The 18499-nt window shown below is 41.3% G+C and overlaps 1 protein-coding gene and 1 non-coding gene across 7 annotated transcripts in view; one reads left to right on the top strand and one right to left on the bottom strand.

The window, feature by feature from the left end:
* The window catches only part of tacc1 (transforming, acidic coiled-coil containing protein 1), a 43951-nt gene that overhangs the window by 3132 nt on the left and 22320 nt on the right, over positions 1 to 18499 (bottom strand). For 2 of the 6 annotated variants that reach the window (XM_027174747.2, XM_027174746.2), the window contains exons 2-13: positions 14690 to 14775; positions 9458 to 10295; positions 7783 to 7818; positions 6775 to 6835; positions 6014 to 6128; positions 4430 to 4482; positions 2232 to 2324; positions 1646 to 1722; positions 1518 to 1561; positions 1010 to 1170; positions 473 to 579; positions 94 to 214 (exon numbers count right to left, since the gene is read on the bottom strand). In XM_027174747.2, coding sequence (XP_027030548.1) covers positions 94 to 214; positions 473 to 579; positions 1010 to 1170; positions 1518 to 1561; positions 1646 to 1722; positions 2232 to 2324; positions 4430 to 4482; positions 6014 to 6128; positions 6775 to 6835; positions 7783 to 7818; positions 9458 to 10176 — 1587 coding nt within the window. In that variant the 5' untranslated portion in view covers positions 10177 to 10295; positions 14690 to 14775. Of the gene's footprint in view, positions 1 to 93; positions 215 to 472; positions 580 to 1009; positions 1171 to 1517; positions 1562 to 1645; positions 1723 to 2231; positions 2325 to 4429; positions 4483 to 6013; positions 6129 to 6774; positions 6836 to 7782; positions 7819 to 9457; positions 10296 to 14689; positions 14776 to 15591; positions 15634 to 17519; positions 18476 to 18499 lie in introns of those variants that run through there. The other 4 variants (XM_027174744.2, XM_027174743.2, XM_047805213.1 and 1 more) reach the window with 4 other exon arrangements.
* On the top strand, positions 3106 to 3187 carry trnas-cga. The gene has a single exon. It is a non-coding gene; the product is annotated as a tRNA-Ser (tRNA).

Below are 18499 nucleotides of genomic sequence, written 5' to 3'. Positions count from 1 at the left end.
CTATAAGAGACTCTGTAGTGATACAGTAGTTGTCAAATATATACGTACAGGGATTTAATGAAGAGCTCTCAGACTGAAGATGGAAATATATACCTTTTGTTCCAGCGCTCTGTCCAGAGACTCCACCTTCATCTGCTCCTTCCTCAGGCTCGCGTTCAACGCCACACACTCCGCATTCGCCCTTGCACGCACCTGAGCGATCTCTTCGTTTGCCCTGCAATGCACGTTTTAAAAGTACATCAGATAAATCATCTGTATGCACACCTATACTAATCGTTTACTATATACATCGACAGGAAGAAGTAACGCGACTTAGTGTTTGGACAAAACACACAAATTGAACACAACACACTAAGAAAACACCATGAGTCACACACACATAGGTTGAATACAAAACCACTCTGTGCTAAATACATAACTGTTCTAATGTGTAAAGTGTTTAATCTGCTGGTGTGTTCCTGCTCGGTCTTACTTGTCGAGTTTCTCCTCAGCATGGATTTTAAGTGTGTTGTAGCGTTGCTCCTCCTGTTTGATGCGCGCTAAATATTCCTGAGCGCACTTCTTCAGCGCCTCCTCGTTCTGACCATGACAAAAACAAACCGAGAAAAGAAAAATCAGAAAAAGGAACATAAGCATTGAAATAACGAAGAGGACAAACAAAACCAGCATTTCACAAAATTAATAAACAAGTCAACAAAGATATTAATTCGATAACATTATGCTACAGAAGCTAACATGAAAACTAGCATTACAGTACACAGGTTAACAGAGAAACTAGTATTATACAGCAGAGGCTAACACAAAAACTAGCATGAAACAACTTCTGATTAACATGATTATTAATCTCAGAGAAAATGCTAACCAATCCTGACTAACATATCTTACCAGAAAGCTACCAACACAAATACTACTTCGCTAATGCTAGCATGAATAAGCTGGTTAGTTAGCCAGCCTGATCCTGAATGTAACACAGGAGATGGAGTATGTTGTGACATGTATTTTATCTTACCTTCTTGAATCCCTCCAGAACGGTCTTCATGTTCTCGTAGCGGCGGAACAGGTCCGAGAGCGAGCGTTCAACTGAGTTGAGATCGGATAGAGCCTGATCCCGCTCGGTTATCAACTGCTGGACACTCTTCTGAGAGCCCATGTTCTTCCTCTGCTCGTCTTCTGTGCGATAGAGGAGGATTTAATGTCCCATGATTAAACAGAGTTACAGCAATAGTGCTGATATTATACGCTAATACTGGTGAGGAACGTCAGACAGATGTGAATATTAGAGCATGTGTGATTAGAGCAGATCTAGAATGCTGTATCTAGAATGCTCACTGGCTAGCATGTTACAGGAGATGAGTTGGTACCCGGGTGTGCTCATCATTAGCACAGGTATGTGGTACATTTATCACAATTAGCTTTCTGACTAGCTAGTACGTGTTTTACTCAAGTGTATGATTAGCGTTTTTAGCACTGTTAGCGTTTTTAGCACTGTTAGTGTTAGCAAGTAAATCATGACCCACCGATCATCTGTGCTATCGTCTTCTCGTACTCTGCTACTATTTTCCTGTCAGGAAACACAAACATGCATGTTCATGTATTTTTGTTCAGTGACTCTTTGAACAAGTGCATCATGGGAGCTATGGATTACCTCATCTCCAACACCTCCATTCTGCTCTCCTCATATTTCCTCTTCCACTCATTTGCCTCGATCTCTTTCGTGATTATCTGTGGACAAACATACGTGCACACACACACACACACACACACACACACACACACACACACACACACACACACACACACACACACACACACACAGAATTTTGTAAACTATATCCAATACATACTTTAACCCACTTGTTAGCTTAGTGTGCAATTTCTGAAGCAAAGGTTTACCACATGATTTTGTGCTAACAATTAGCATATCTGATGCTAAAATATTGAGGCTATTTGCTAAATTCACACACTGAGCTCCTCTGGGTAAGTCCCTGTTACACAGCAATGTTCAACACAAACACCTCGTCATTTAATTTAGTTTGTCACATAAAGATGATATGAAAATGCTAATTTTGGCTAACGTGGGTGTTATGTCAGTGCCAGGCTTATATACTCCTGTTGGAGTAGCACACCTACTATATACACACTGACAGTTAGGCTAATGATAAAATGCTAATATAGATCCCATTTCCTGGTTTAAAAGCTGTCATATTGAGATATCTGAATCTTAAACAGACCTCCTCTCTGATGAGAGTCAGAACAGCAGCTTTGTCCATCTCACTTAGTGCGATGGAGTCAAGGTTGGGGCTGTTCTTCTCCAAGCTCTCGCTCTATAACACACACACACACACACACACACACACACACACACACACACACACACACACACACACACACACACACACACAGAGACACACACAAAACCTTATATCAATTTGGAGCCATTATATCATTTGATTTGAGGGTTGTTGGTCAGGGATTGTGGTGAATCCGGAACCTATCCTGTGAACTGAGGCTTGAGATGGTTTTTTATTTATTGATTTAATTTTAAAAAAGGAGACACAATTTTCGTGCCTCACAGCTCTAGTACCCCTGGTTCAGTTCATTTCTGAGCTCAGTTCACTGTCTGCTTAGCTTTTCGCATGTTATCCCCATGTTGGTGCAGGTTCTTCTGTTTCTTTCAACTATTAAGTGGATTAGCCAAGATAAACTGCCGTTAGATTCAAGTGAGTGTGTGCCCCTAGTACATTTACAGCATTTAGCAGACACCCTTATCCAGAGTGACTTACATTTTTATACAACTGAGGGTTAAGGGCCTTGCTCAGGGGCCCAGCAGTGGCAGTATGGTGGACATAGGAATCGAACTCACAACCTTCTGATAGGTAGCCCAACACCTTAAACACTAGGCTACCACATCCCAAGATGTCCCTAGTATTCCAGAGATGCAGAGGCAACCCTGACCAGGACAGAAATTTAACATCTGCACCTAGACTATTACAAGTACATACTGATCCAGGTTTTGTTTTGTTTCACTTTATTATTTTTTTTGCAGAGAAACATGTTGAAATTTCTCTTCATGGTAATCAATATCTATTTGTCTATCAGTACATAGCTGTGATGGCCGAGTGGTTAAGGCGTTGGACTCGAAATCCAATGGGGTTTCCCCGCGCAGGTTCAAACCCTGCTCACAGCGAGGTTTTAACACTGTGAAAACAAAACCAAAAACCTGATCTACTGAATGGATTCAGCTCTTTATACACCTGTCATGGCTGAATGGTTAAGCTGTTGGATGCATAATCTAAAGGGTTTCCCTAGAATGTTTGAGCAGCAGTAGCTCAAGTGGTTAAGGCTCTGAATTGTGATTAGAAGGTTGGGGATCAAGCCCCAGCATTGCCAAGGCCCAACTGTTGGGTGACTAAGCAAGGCCCTTAACTCTTAATACCAGATATGGAGAAAAGGTTCAAAACCATCTGAGCTTTTTTTTTAATGAGTAAAATTTCTTTCTGTAATTCAGTCTGAAAGCAGCAACTGTGGCTGCCTTGCTTGTAAGTTGCGCTGTGTGGGTGTTTATTAAAAGCCGTCCTTGGCCAGATTAGGAGGTGTGTAATGTGTTAATCTGCTTTATGGGACATGATTATGTTTTCAGGCAGGCAAACACACACACACACACACACACACACACTTCCCACATGCTTGTGTTTAATTTTTTTATAAGTAGGTTTTCATTTTAATGCTGTGCAAATTTTAAACACACCTAAAAAAATCGACTGCTCATTTGTGTTATTTATCGTGTAATGGAGACGGCGCACACGCTTGCAAAACATTGTTTATTCCAAACACTCTGCTTCCTTTCTCCGTTTTAACATCTTGTCTTTACATATGAGCAATAGAGCTTGAGTGATTTTCCCTCAGGGGATTTACACACCCAGGTACATGTTTGATTAACTGAATTACTTACACAGCCGAATCAGTTGTCATGTACAGACAGAAGAGTCGGAGAAATACGATGTGAAATATGAAGCATTTTATCAACCAGTTTTATCACACGCAAACATCTTCATTCACTAATTTCACTAAGAGGACTCTGTCACTCTGATTGCTGCAAAGCTTTCTGGGTAAAATCCCACTCTGGAAGGTTGGCCTGATCCTCATCAAGCAGCCATCTAACCAAATTCACTCCATCTGATACAGTGGAGAGGCAACTAGGGCAGATTTTTTTTTTAATTAGCTTTAGTGAAGATAACAAAACAGATTTAAAAACAAACAAACAAACAAAAAAACAATAAATGAATAACAAGCTTAACATGCATAAAATAAATAAATAAATAAAATATATAAAAAAAAATATATAAAATAAAATAAATAAAAAAGCATAAAGCAAGACACACTTCCATGAAATGTTTTGTATAATAACACAACGGATTATAAGACTTACAGGTGTGCAAATCTCCTTCTCTGGAAAGTGGTCTATTTTTGCTAGCTCCAGGTCTGAAAAGTGAAACACACACACACACACACACACACACACACACACACACACACACACACACACACACACACACACACACACACACACACACACACACACAAACACACACACACAAACACACACGCACACAAACACACACAAACACATTAAATGTGCATATATGAAAAAGAAATACAAATCTTCCTTGTTCATGAAATCTTTCATTATTTTCCTGCCTTAAGGATAAACTAGAGCTAATAATTCATAACTCTGAACTTCTGACGAGAGGAAAAATACAGAAATTCCTCCTCAACTTGGGACAATCTCCTCAACTCTGAGTTCAAACAGACACATCATCAATCTCACCACTCAGCCTCAGCATGGCGGCTCACGGTGTCAGCAGTAAACACAGCAGCAGCTCACTTTTAAATGACTTTCACTGTATACACCGGATGTATTAGCTTGTTAAATCTATAACACTGACTCTACAGGTCACCGTGGTAAGAATAAATCACAGGTCTCCTTGTAGCTTGTATGCACAGAGGATGAACCACTTCTGAGGTAAGTTTATACAGCAATAATCTTTCTGAGAGTATTTCATTTGTGATTACATGCTTTAAGGATACAGACACAATGTCTATTGGCTATATGGGACTCTGTTTGGAATCTATTGGACATAAAGTCACACACATGAGGTGTTTAAAACTGAATAAGGGAAATGAGGGGAAAATTAAAGAAAAGAAAAGAAAAGAAAAGAAGGTAAGTGAAAGGCGAAAGAATAAAAAGAAAAGAAAATAAGATAAGGTGAAGACAAGAAAAAGAAAAGAAAAAAGGAAAGAAAGAAAGAAAGAAAGAAAGAGCAAGAGAGTGAGAAAGAAAGAAGGTAAGGGGAAGGCAAAAGAAAAAGAAAAGGAAAAAAAGTGTTCAGTAGCGCACTCTGTAGCCACTAGAGGGCAGCACTGCACTGAAGTAAACACTGAACCACATGAACATGTATATACACACACACACACACACACACACACACACACACACACACACACACACACACACACACACACACACACACACACACACACACACACACACACACGCTGCATTACAAAATGTGAAAAAGTTGTTTATTTCTGTAATGTGCTACAAGCTCAACTTGCTCATCACTACAGATAAATGATGATAAATAACCTTAATGATAGAGAACCTCCATGAGGATTTGCTGATGTTATTGATCCATTAAACCCATATGTATTTTTGGTCACTTGACATTGTGATGATTTGGGATATTATAGTTGTGATATATTGTAGTCATGTGAGGACCTCAGAAATCCCTCAGCAGCTTTGTTTTTACTACAGTCTCGGTGCCAAAAGCCAAAAACCATCCAAGAGAAACGACCCAAGTGAAAGGCAAAGCAATAGCTACAGTTCTAGTTGCATGCTTCAGCAAAAATGAAAGATTTCTTTCATAAGTTTAAAACTTTTTTTATAAAAAAAAATTCATTAAAGGTAGATTATAATGTTTGCAACATTTATTTGTGTAGTTGCTGCTCTCACCGTCTTCTGTTTTTGACATCTTTGTTATTTGATCATGTTTCTGCATCGTGCACGTAGATGCGAGTTTCTCCTCATCGGTGGCGTGACGTACAGTCTCCTCCTGTTCTTCCTCAACCTGGACACACACACACACACACACACACACACACACACACACACACACACACAGTGAGGTGCCAGCACTTCTCTACTGCTCAGGGCACAAGATAGTAAAAGAAAGAGAAGAATGTAGAAGGGTTAGAGAGAGAGAGAGAGAGAGAGAGAGAGAGAGAGAGAGAGAGAGAGAGAGAGAGAGAGAGAGAGAGAGAGAGAGAGAGAGAGAGAGAGAGAGAGAGAGAGAATGGGGACAACAAAAATAGAAATGGAGAAAGAACAGAAGGACAGGGGAGGAGAGATCTGCAGGATAGGGAGGAAAAATAAGGAACAATAAAAAGACAGAGGTAGCAGAGTAAAGTGAAGGAATGGACAGAATAAACAGATGGAAAAGTAAAGAAAGTCAAGGAAAGAAAATGAAGAGATATTACTGCATAATTGAAAAGCAGTGGCCAGAGAGAGGGAAAAAATTGGGGTGAAAAGAATGAGGCACAGAGGGAGGGATGAACAGAGAAGGAGAGTGAGTGATGTTTGCTGAGTCACTGAGTTTATCCTAAAAACACTGACTCAGCATCTCCATATACAGGCAACACAGAGTCTGTCTCTCTCTCTCTCTCTCTCTCTTTCTCTCTCTCTCTATTCCTCTCTTTAGTAAATGAGTTTCATACCTGCTTGCAGACGTCCAACGCTAACGATGTGTTCTCATACTTATTCACTTTGCACGTGTTCCTGCAGAGAGAGAGAGAGAGAGAGAGAGAGAGGGAGAGGGAGAGAGGGAGAGAGAGAGATAGTTTACATAGCCTTTAACACACTTAAAAAATTAATTAATTAAAATACATTAATTAAAATATTAATGTACCAAAGTGACTGATTATTGAATTGAAGTCTGTTTTTCTCACAAACACACAAACTCACACACTCTACATACACTCTACACACACACTACACACAAGGGTCACAGTTATATAGTGACGTGACATAAGGCTAAGTACGGTGATCCATACTCAGAATTTGTTCTCTGCATTTAACCCATCCAAAGAGCACACACACAGCAGTGAACACACACACACCGTGAACACACACCCGGAGCATTGGGCAGCCATTTATGCTGTGGCGCCCGGGAGCAGTTGGGGGGGTTCAGTGCCTCAGTCACCTCAGTCATGGCCGGCCCGAGACTCGTAATCACAACCTTAGGGTTACGAGTCAGACTCTTTAACCATTAGGCCACGACTTCCCCCAGCTGGTCTGAGGCAAATTTTACAAACACACACACTCACACACACACAGTCACACACACACAGTCACACACACACAGTCACACACACACACAGTCACACACACACAGTCACACACACACACACACACACACTCACACACACTCACACTCACACTCACACACACTCACACACACTGTATCCCACTGACCTCATCACTGTCACTGCTTAAATATCGATCACACACAAGAGAATCAATATGTACCAGAATATATCAGGACATGTGTGAAATAAGATCAAACACACACACACATACACACACACACATACACACACAGAAAACCTGTTTTTATCAGTTACAGAGACACCAAAGGACATCTGCTCCACACTGACAGGAAACTGATAAAGCACAGAGACAGAGAGGAACAGACAAACAGACAGAGATACACAATGGATACTTACAGCAGCATACAGAGAAAACGTGCTTGTTCATTGGTCCTGATGAGAAACACACAGGAGGACAGGAAGGAGAGGATGAGGAGAGGAAGACAAGAAAAGGTTGGAGTGTTAAACATGAGTGGAGGAATGAGGAAAAGAGCAGGTGGGAGAGGAGATTAGTAACAAACACACACACACACACACACACACACACACACACACACACACTCACACCTATACACACACCTATACACACACACCTATACACACACCTATACACACTTAACAAGTGACAGGGAAATCAGTGATCAAGCACTACCTCGGTGAAGTTGAGTGACTGTGTAGATGAAAAGAATCAATCAATCTATCGATCTATCGATCTATCATATGTACGTAAATACCTGAAACATCTCAAAAGTGTTCCCGAGTGGTGCGACAGATCAGTGTTCATCACAAGGCCACAGCCAGCTGTGGCTGGGTTTAGTGTTGTCTGGGTGGGAGGGATAGCATTAGTCTCTCTCCACCTGTCAATCACAGTGACTCTAGACAATTGTAAGCATGCGAGCTTGTGTGTGTGTTACTCTGCCCTGTACCCTTTGAAAAGATTTTATGGGGAACTTCACATGACTTGGCTGAAGCACGTGTTAGCCTTCCCCCTAACCAGTTTGTAGCTTCCAGCACAACTGGCACAGACCAATCGACCCGGCCGAGTGACGTTACGGCTTTAATGCTCATGTGGTGCAGCATGTAATGAAACAAAATGACAATTATACAGAAATACAAAATTACATCCGGCTGTGTGTAACTGTAGTCTGTCTGCTGTTAAGAGATGTACAGACAGACAGACAGACAGACAGACATGAAGAGATGTACAGACAGACAGACAGACAGGAAGAGATGTACAGAAACAGACAGACAGACAGACAGACAGACATGAAGAGATGTACAGACAGACAGACAGACAGACAGACAGACATGAAGAGATGTACAGAAACAGACAGACAGACAGACATGAAGAGATGTACAGACAGACATGAGATGTACACAGACAGACAGATAGACATGAAGAGATGTACAGACAGACAGACAGACATGAAGAGATGTACAGACAGACAGACAGACAGAAATGAAGAGATGTACAGACAGACAGACAGACAGACAGACAGACATGAAGAGATTTACAGACAGACAGATATACAGACAGACAGACAGATAAAAATAAATATATAGACAGTCAGACAGGAATTAAAAGATATATAAACCAACAGAAGGAGATATACAGACAGAGACAGACAGAAGAAATGAATAGACAAACAAACATAAATAGATGTAATGTATTAAGTGACGTATAGACAGCGACCTATAGACAGACAGACAGACACAGACAGGCAGGCGGAGATGTATAAACACAGACACATAGGCAGAAAGTAAGATGTTTAGACAGATGTTTAGACAAGCAGAGACTTATAGACTAACTGACAGACAGATAGACAGGCAGGAAGATACAGAGACATAAAGGGAAACAGGAGAAATATGGACAGCCAGAGATAGACAGAATGTTAGACAATCAGACAGACCGACAGACAGACAGACCTTTAGACAGATTATTGCTCTCAGCCAATGAGATTGTGAAGTGTGTATTAGCAGTAAGTGTGTATTAGCGAATACCGATAGACTTGACAATTTACACGTCACTCACTTGATGATCTTGTCCGTGTTCTTCTTGGGGGACTGTTTCACTTTCCTCTCCTCTGCCACAGGAGGCTCTTTGCCCTGCTCTTCCTTCGCTTTCTCGTCACTGGATCTCTCAGAGTCATCGTGTTCAACGATCTTGTTAGAGGGCTTAGAGACATCCAGCGAGTCGTCAGAGTTTTCTGGACTGAAATTGTGCGATGCTTTCTGGAGTTTCGGAGAGCTCCCAACTTTGTTCTTCCCTCCAAACGGGTCGAAATCGGGATCGTCCCATTGGCTCGGGTCAAAGTTATAGGATGATTTAGGGAGAGGAATGTCGTCCACATTTAGAGGAGTGTGTGCGCCATTTTCTCCCACTGTCGCTTTGGGCTTCTGTTTTTTAGATACGGGTTTGGTTCCAGGTTTGTTTCCTCGTTTCTGAAACGGAGTTTTTTTGCGCTCTCCATCGTTATTTTGGAATTGAGACGTCTGTTCTGAACTATGGGAATTTTCAGTCAGGGGAACATAGTCTGTGTCTTGTCCCGGTTCTGTTTCTGTAGGTTCCTGATTTTGAACAGTTTCCGGTTTACTTCCTTGTTTTTGCGATCCAGCATCGTCTTCGTCCCGAAGTTTTGTTTCCGCTTCAAAGGTGCACGGTTTTTTAGGAAGAGGAATATCGTCCACATTTACAGGACTGGGTGTGACTGGTTGCATTTCAGAGGATTCAGAAATTAGAGGAGATTTCATCTTGGGAATTTCAGGAAGAAGGCCGTTGCAGTCCAAATCATCAGGGTCTGGTTTTGGACACTTGTCCAGGTGTATAAGTTTCGGCTCTGATGTTACGGCGATGGACACGATTTCCTCCTCTATGAAGGGAGATAGAGAGAGATATATTCAAACAATATTTTAGCCAGACAAAATTATAAAATCATATAGCATATTAATCTGGCAGTTTGTATCACAATTGTCCAATGTCAAAATATCTGCTGCAACCTGATTAGTCAAAAGCATCAACGGTTTTTGAATGATCTAAAAATCATTACACTCCAAAAAAAAAAAAAACTTATACAAATTGAAACAGAGATCGAAGCAGATATTGACTTGTTATAGCGCCCCTAGTGGTAGAATTGTACAATTTCTTATTTCAGTGTTCCTCTTTGGCATATTTGGTGTCTGAAAATTGTTAAATTTACATAATCGATCATTACTATAAAGCTAATGTTAATAACAAATAACCAGTAGCTTAGTAACACCAGATACCTTTCTAAAGAAAAACCTAACCCTAGATTTTGGTAAAAATGCAAGTGAGTGCAAAAGTCTACATACCCTGAGAACAATGTTAATGTATTTATAGCAACAGGATGTTTAATCTTCCTCGACAACGTATTGTTGGACCAGTATTTCATTATAATCACAGAATTTGGCAGATAACCTTATCCAGAGTGGCTTACATTTTATCTCATTTCTATACAACTGAGGGTTAAGGTCCTTGCTCAGGGCACCAGCGGCGGAACTGGGATTCAAACTCACAATCTTCCAATTGGTAGCCCAGCAACTTAACCGCTAGGCTACCACATCCCACAGCAGTCCCTGTCTAAAATGACTCAGAACTTTCAGTATAAGACCAGTGCTTTTCCTCGTGTTGATAACGTTACACAGAATTTTAGTGGTTGAAAAATTAAGATGCTGATGAACAAACACTTGGGGTGTCACAGAGAGCAGAGAGAGGTTTCATATCAGAATTTAACTTGCAGATCTGGAACTGTTCTATGTACTGTATATATTGGGGCTCGGGGAAAAACAGAAGTGTCTACTTTTATACGATCTTGATATTAGACAAAACTGTGGAGTGGGACATGACAAAGATATTCAATGGTCAACATGGACGCAACAAAACCTGGAGAAAACTCCATTTTTTTGGTCTCTGGTAAAAAGAGTTAATGTGACATTTTTGTTTTCCATCGCTGAGCAACTTTTGGATTTTCAAACTCGTTTTCTTTACATTTGTTTTGTTTTTGTTTTGTCTCAGATTGATTGTTGTCCTGTTACACCTACATTTTATTTTTAACATTTCGATTTTTTTGCAGCCAAACTGTAAAATAGTGGTGTTTGCTGCTCAAAAGGATGTTCTACATTTATTATTATTTCTTTTTTTGTTTGTAATTATAAATGTGTTGAAGGGCATCTGCCAAATAATATGAATGTATAATATAGGTTTATTAGTTTGCAGGTGTTTGTACTGTATTCTGGAAGTTCCTTTATAAATCTCATTCATAAATTTATAAAGCTCATTCATTCATTTTCTACCGCTTATCTGAACTTTTCGGGTCACGGGGAGCCTGTGCCTATCTCAGGCTTCATCGGGCATCGAGGCAGGATACACCCTGGACGGAGTGCCAACCCATCACAGGGCACACACACACTCATTCACTCATTCACTCACACACTACGGACAATTTTCCAGAGATGCCAATCAACCTACCATGCATGTCTTTGGACCGGGGGAGGAAACCGGAGTACCCGGAGGAAACCCTCGAGGCACGGGGAGAACATGCAAACTCCACACACACAAGGCGGAGGCGGGAATCGAACCCCCAACCCTGGAGGTGTGAAGCAAATGTGCTAACCAATAAGCCACCGTGCCCCCACCATGCCCCCACCGTGCCCCCCTTATAAAGTTAATTTTTTATAAAGTTCAATCATATTTATGATTTCCTCAGAAAGTTAAAACTGATGTATGGCTGAATAAACTCCACATGAGCTCCACCATTCCCTCTCGCACCGAACCCAGTCACAACACACCTATACATCTGGGTCTGGGTAAGAATACACCCTAAGATGTAGGTCAGCAGCAATGTAAGAGTTCTTAGAGGAAGTGCATTGTTAAAGCAGCAGAACAGACTTCCTCTGTGCTTAAGAGAGGAAATGCATCACTCAGGACGCCAGAGCTCCAACAATGACCTCCTTTTTCTCTGCAGCCTTTATAAACACATCGGCACCACAAGCAAATACATCATGCTGCTAAAACACACTCCATCTCCGGAAACTATTTTTAGTAACCGAGCCCGATAATCATCTCTTCTTCCAGTTGAGACTCACAGCACACACACAGCATTTTACATACATATATTACTTTCCTAATAGAGCTTTACTCAGTAATCATGTTCCAATCCTAGCACAAGCTAAAAAAAGTACCATGGTTTCTCCTCTCACTGTAAAGTGGGTGACTCTAACCTTGACTAAAGCTTACATAAGATTCAGTGTCACCAATAACGATGATGATGTCATCGAAATTTTTGACCGTTCGCTTCAAATCTCAGTCATGTAGCAAAGTGAAAGCGACCTTCCTGCACATTATCATCTAGTGCTAATATTATTAACGCCAGCTATGCTAATTTCTCTCCACTAGCTAATTTCTCTCCACTAGTGTTCCTCTTCATCAAGATTTCAGACCTCAAACAGAAGAGGCCAACTTCGTGAGGATCCCGTCGTATATAGAAATTGTACCAACTCCAGTTTATCTCCACGATTCCACTTCATAAAGATTTCGGACATTTGAAGAGAAGTCACCGACCCCACAAGGACCACAATAACATACTACACATGCGATATCTCCATCATTAATTATTTAAAGACTTCAGCACTAGTAGTTAGTGTTGAATCTACAATGATCTCAACTCATGAGATCATTCGTGAGTTGCTCAGACGCTCCTGGTTACTCAACTCCAAATGACTGTATATGACTGTAGAAAGGACATTATTTATAATCCCACTCGCCGGTGTTTATAATAATTAACAATATAACACTCTGGTGTCACCCAAATGTTGATGTGTTCTCTTTTGAGTCTGGTTCCTCTCAAGGATTCTTCCTCATACCATCTAAGGGAGTTTTTCTTTGCCACAGTCGCCTCACGCTTGCTCATTAGGGATATATAGGGATAAACACAAATAAATGTAAATATAAGTCGAATATTAATCTTAAACTTTTTATTCTATATTTCTAATGTTCTGTAAAAGCTGCTTCCTGACGACGTCCGTTGTTAAACGTGCTAGACAAATAAAATTTAATTGTATTGTATTGCCACCTGCGAGAAAGAGCATTAGCAGAATATTCAACAATTTTTATTAGTATAGTTTCTAACAAGGTTAAGTTGCGATGTTGCAAATAAATAATGTTGCAATGTTAAATATGGGCTTAAACCCATGTGTTGGTTTATGTGGTTCTTTTATGTAGTATCATGGTGGTTTTTATTAAGTTCTGCACCAGCTGTAGCTTCTTGACTTGATAATGTTCTGAATGGAAAAGTCTGCGGGTAAAATCTGTAGCTATATTGAGGAAATATTTATAAGAATTATATAAAAAGGTCTTCAGAAATCCCAGACAAACTGACAGACTGTTAGGTAGGTGTTCCGGGCATGTCCAACCGGGAGGAGGCCCCGGTGAAGACCTAGGACACGCTGGAGGGACTATGTCTCTCGGCTGGCCTGGGAACGCCTCGGTATTCCACCGGAAGAGCTGGAGGAAGTGTCTGGGGAGAAGGAAGTCTGGGCGTCCCTGCTTAGACTGCTGCCCCCGCGACCCGGCCCCGGATAAGTGGTAGAAAATGGATGGATGGATGGATGGATGGATGGACTGACAGACTGAACGTTCTAGAAATGATGTTCTGCTTCTGCTGTAAGAGCTAGCAAGACTAACCTAGCATGATGTGAAAGTTGGGCTAGCGTGTAAAAGGCAAACCAGCTTTGTGAAGGCTACATCGTGGGTCTATCGTGTGACTAAAAGTAAAGTAACCAACCAACCAGCCAAAAACCTAATAAACGAAAGCAAACTAAGTGAACTAGCGAGCACTTGTAGGTGATGGTGCTTTTCCTTTGAGCTTGCTTCTTCTTATAAGTGTATCATGTGCTCACTCTGCTGCTGCTTTGAACTTTTATAAGCAGTTAAAGAACCCTAATAACACGTTAGCAAAAGCCATCTGTGTCCAATCACACTGGTGGAGATTTACGGCACAAGGCCACGTGTCCAATACATGCAGATGGAGTTTGGTAGGATCTTAAGGTAAGATTTTTGCACTCATCATTGTTGCTATGGAAACAGCATAGTGAAGATTCTGGAGAGGGAAAATATAAGTGTGTGTGTGTGTGTGTGTGTGTGTGTGTGTGTGTGTGTGTGTGTGTGTGTGTGTGTGTGTGTTTTTACAACCCATGCATAAAAATATCTCCTGAAAAATATCATTGAAAGAGTGTTGTCCTTCTTTACCTGTGATGTGTGTTGTGGGTGGAGCCTGCGAATGATGGACAGGTGACTCTGTCTCAGGCGTCTCGAAGTGACCCTCTGAATCCGAGCTAAACAAACAAAAAAAGCAATAAAAATAAATTAATTTCAATTTACACATTGTTTCATCATGGGTGACATGGGGAATGTCAGGGATAAAGGCCACACCCACTTCTGTGGGAGTGACCGGCTCAAAAACCACTCCTGCTTCACTACAGAGCACAAACTTGTCAGACATACACCCACACACACTGGCAATACCCCCCAAAACACACACACACACACACACACACACACACACACACACACACACACACACACACACACACACACACACACACACACACACACACACACACACACACACACACGCTCCCACCAGCCCCCACACATAAAGATGACTGGTTGTGTCTCTCTGGATTTCTGAGCAGCTCTGAGTCAGATAGAGAACTGAGTCACTCTGTGTGTGTGTGTGTGTGTGTGTGTGTGTGTGTGTGTGTGTGTGTGTGTGTGTGTGTGTGTGTGTGTGTGTGTGTGTGTGTATGCCTTGATGTTTAATGAAGTGCTCTGTGTATTTCTTATTTGTTTGACAGTGTGAACAGCTACAGTTGTTCCATGATTGTGGAAAGACAAGAAAATTAACAGATTAAAAGGAAAATAGAATGAGAGAAAGAGAGAAAGTCTTCGGAAAGGAATGTTAGCACAAAGACAGGATGTAAACAGCAGAGCTCTCACTAAACTGCCAAACCACACAGCTGCACTTCTCCTTATCCACACACACACACACACACACACACACACACACACACACACACACACACACACACACACACACACACACACACACACACACTTTTTCATTTCTGTCTGGTGAAAAGGCCATTTACTCGTATGAGAAAGGATGCAGGACGCAGGAGGAAGCTGCTTCAGGTGGCAGTTCCCTTCATTTTGTGCTGAGTTTCTCCTGAAAATTTACCAGCATGATTTTACACACCCGAGCTAACAAGAAAAACAAAAAAAGAATGTGAGGCTAATACCAGATATCTTGTAGCCAGGAAAACATACTTTTTGGAGTTTTTTTATACTACAAATTATTTAAGGGTGTTGCAAGTGGTCCGAGTTTGCTACAGGTTCTTAAATGTTTCCACAGATCATCATGGGTTTATGAAGGTTGTCACAGAATTCTACACGATATCCTGGGTTTCTACAGGTTGTTACTGGTTCTTAGAGCTTGTCCTAGGTTTCCTCAGGTTGTCCCAGGTTTCTATAGGTTTCTCCATGTTGTCCCATGTTTTTAACAGGTTGTCCCAGGTTTCCCCATGTTGTCCCATGTTTTTAACAGGTTGTCCCAGGATTCTCCATGTTGTCCCATGTTTTTAACAGGTTGTCCCAGGTTTCTCCATGTTGTCCCATGATTTTAACAGGTTGTCCCAGATTTCTCCATGTTGTCCCATGTTTTTAACAGGTTGACCCAGGTCGGTACAGGTTGTCCCAGATCATTACAGGTTGTCCAAGGTCCTTACAGGCTGTCCCTTGTTTCTACAGGTTGTCCCTGGTTACTACAGGTTTCTCTATATTGTCCCATGATTTTTACAGGTTGCCCCAGATTTTTAACAGGTTGTCCCAGGTCAGTACAGGTTGTCCCAGATCATTACTGGTTGTCCCTGGTTTCTGCAGGTTGTCCCTGGTTTCTGCAGGTTGTCCCTGGTTTCTGCAGGTTGTCCCTGGTTTCTGCAGGTTGTCGCCAGAAGGACAATTTGCAATGTAAACAAAGGTTTTAGATAAGACTTATGGCTGACTGACTTATTTAGGTTTAACCTAAACCTACAGTTCCACGTCATCATCGGTCTTCACACATACGGATCCATGTGTTCATCATTTTTACTTTAGAACGTTGCTGGTGTTTTTCCTGCTCTTCGCACTCAATACACATTCTCATGAAACATCCTTAATAATTTTACTGAACGTTATTGTGATTGTTGACTTTTACCCAAGCACAGGATTCTCCTACCAGTGAAGACACACATGTAATTACTTTTGTAATGATAGCTCTACTCAAGTCTGACGCATGTGAATGGAAGAGGGCTTTGGCTGAAGGTGCGTTATGATGCGGTCACATGACGTATCTTCGTTCAAATCTGAGGCCATTTTAAAAAATTGCGTTATTGACTTTTGATTGTGATTTTTTTTTCCTGTCATCACAAAATCACATAATCCTAGAGTGACTGTCTTAATATTACTCTTGATGGAACAGTATGATGTACTATCGCCACCTACAGGTCTGGCATGCTCATGTTTTGCCTCTTCCCAATGCTATTGATTTTTCAGATTCTGTTCACACTGATGGGAAATGTTTTTGGAAATACACCCGAATGTGTGTATGGACAAGACTTTAAACGTACTTGTGAGTAAACACAGCTTAAGTAGATGAGTCAGACAAACACGAATATATACAAGCTTGTTTATATAAACCGTCTAAGTAAGCATCTCATAATCTGAGAAAATGACTCATTTTACTACAAAGCTGTTATCTCAGACCGTCTCATGGCTGTAAACATTCATGTTTAAAATCCTCAATGTCTTTTCGTTAGCTCAATATAAACAATCCTAATGGAAACATAGTCTCCACATGTAAACTTAATTCTCATTCTGATGGCAGGTGTGTGTGTGTGTGTGTGTGTGTGTGTGTGTGTGTGTGTGTGTGTGTGTGTGTGTACACATGTGTATATGCACAAGGGGGAGAACAGAAAGAGGTAAATCTGTTCAGCCTGAACGCAGTTGATCTTTAGTCATGCTGTCATGAAAGACGACTTGCCTGAAGCTTTGAGATCTCTCCTCTTCTTCATCATCATCATCATCTTCCATCTCTCTGTTTTGGACGTCATTCTCTAGCTCGTCCTCTTCTGCTCCTTTCATGGCAGACCAGGTCCATTTGGCCCACTGCACAGGCGACAACCACGACATCTCTTCTTAAAAAACACGCACACGCACGTCCTCACAGATCTGTAGCTGATCTCTCTCTCTCTCTCTGGTAGCCACGCTCAGTCCTCCTACGTCCTTGAGTCGGGTTTCATCGTGTTTTCTTGCTTCTTAAAATTTTTGTCTTCTTATTTTAAGCTTGTTCACCCTGTCTCTCTCTCTCTCTGTCTCTCTGTCTCTCTCTCTCTCTCTCTCTTTCTCTCTCTCTATGTTTTTCTCCAGCAGCAGGAAACTTCACGTGGCACAAGAGTCACGTTTCATGCCACTTTCTTCTTCTTCTTTTGAAGACGTTTGTTTTCTTCTTGAGGTCAAGCCCTCTCTCTCCCTCTCTCTCTCACACTTGTTCAAGCTCTGTTTAACACATTCTGATGTTTTCTTTATCTCCTTAAAGACAAAATTCTTCAGATTGTTTGTTCTTCACAGGCGGTTAGAGCTTCTTCCTCTTTTTCTGTCAGCTTCCTCAATCTCTCTCTCTCTCTCTCTGTTCTCTAAACTCAGAATACCACAGCACTGATCAGCTGTCTCACTCTCCCTCGCTCTCTCCCCGCTAGGGTTGGATCGGACTATATGGGAGTAAAGGACGGGGGGACGGGAGAATTTCCGTTCAAAACCTTTGAAAAAAAAAGGCTTGGTTTTTTTTTCAGCCTGGTTGGTTTAACAGCTCACCCCCAATTTTCTGGTCATGAATGGTACGGTCCTATTCAGGCAGACCTTCACAAGCGTCAATCAAAAAGCAAAACAGGGGGAATCAACACAGCGTGAGAAAGTGTGCGTCAGAGATACAGCATTGAGAGAATGTGAGAGAGACTTTATTTG

This window comes from Tachysurus fulvidraco, chromosome 20 (assembly GCF_022655615.1).
Source record: "Tachysurus fulvidraco isolate hzauxx_2018 chromosome 20, HZAU_PFXX_2.0, whole genome shotgun sequence".
Lineage (NCBI taxonomy): Eukaryota > Metazoa > Chordata > Actinopteri > Siluriformes > Bagridae > Tachysurus > Tachysurus fulvidraco.
Note: the sequence above shows the minus strand (reverse complement) of the source record. Positions and strands in the feature narration are given on the sequence as shown.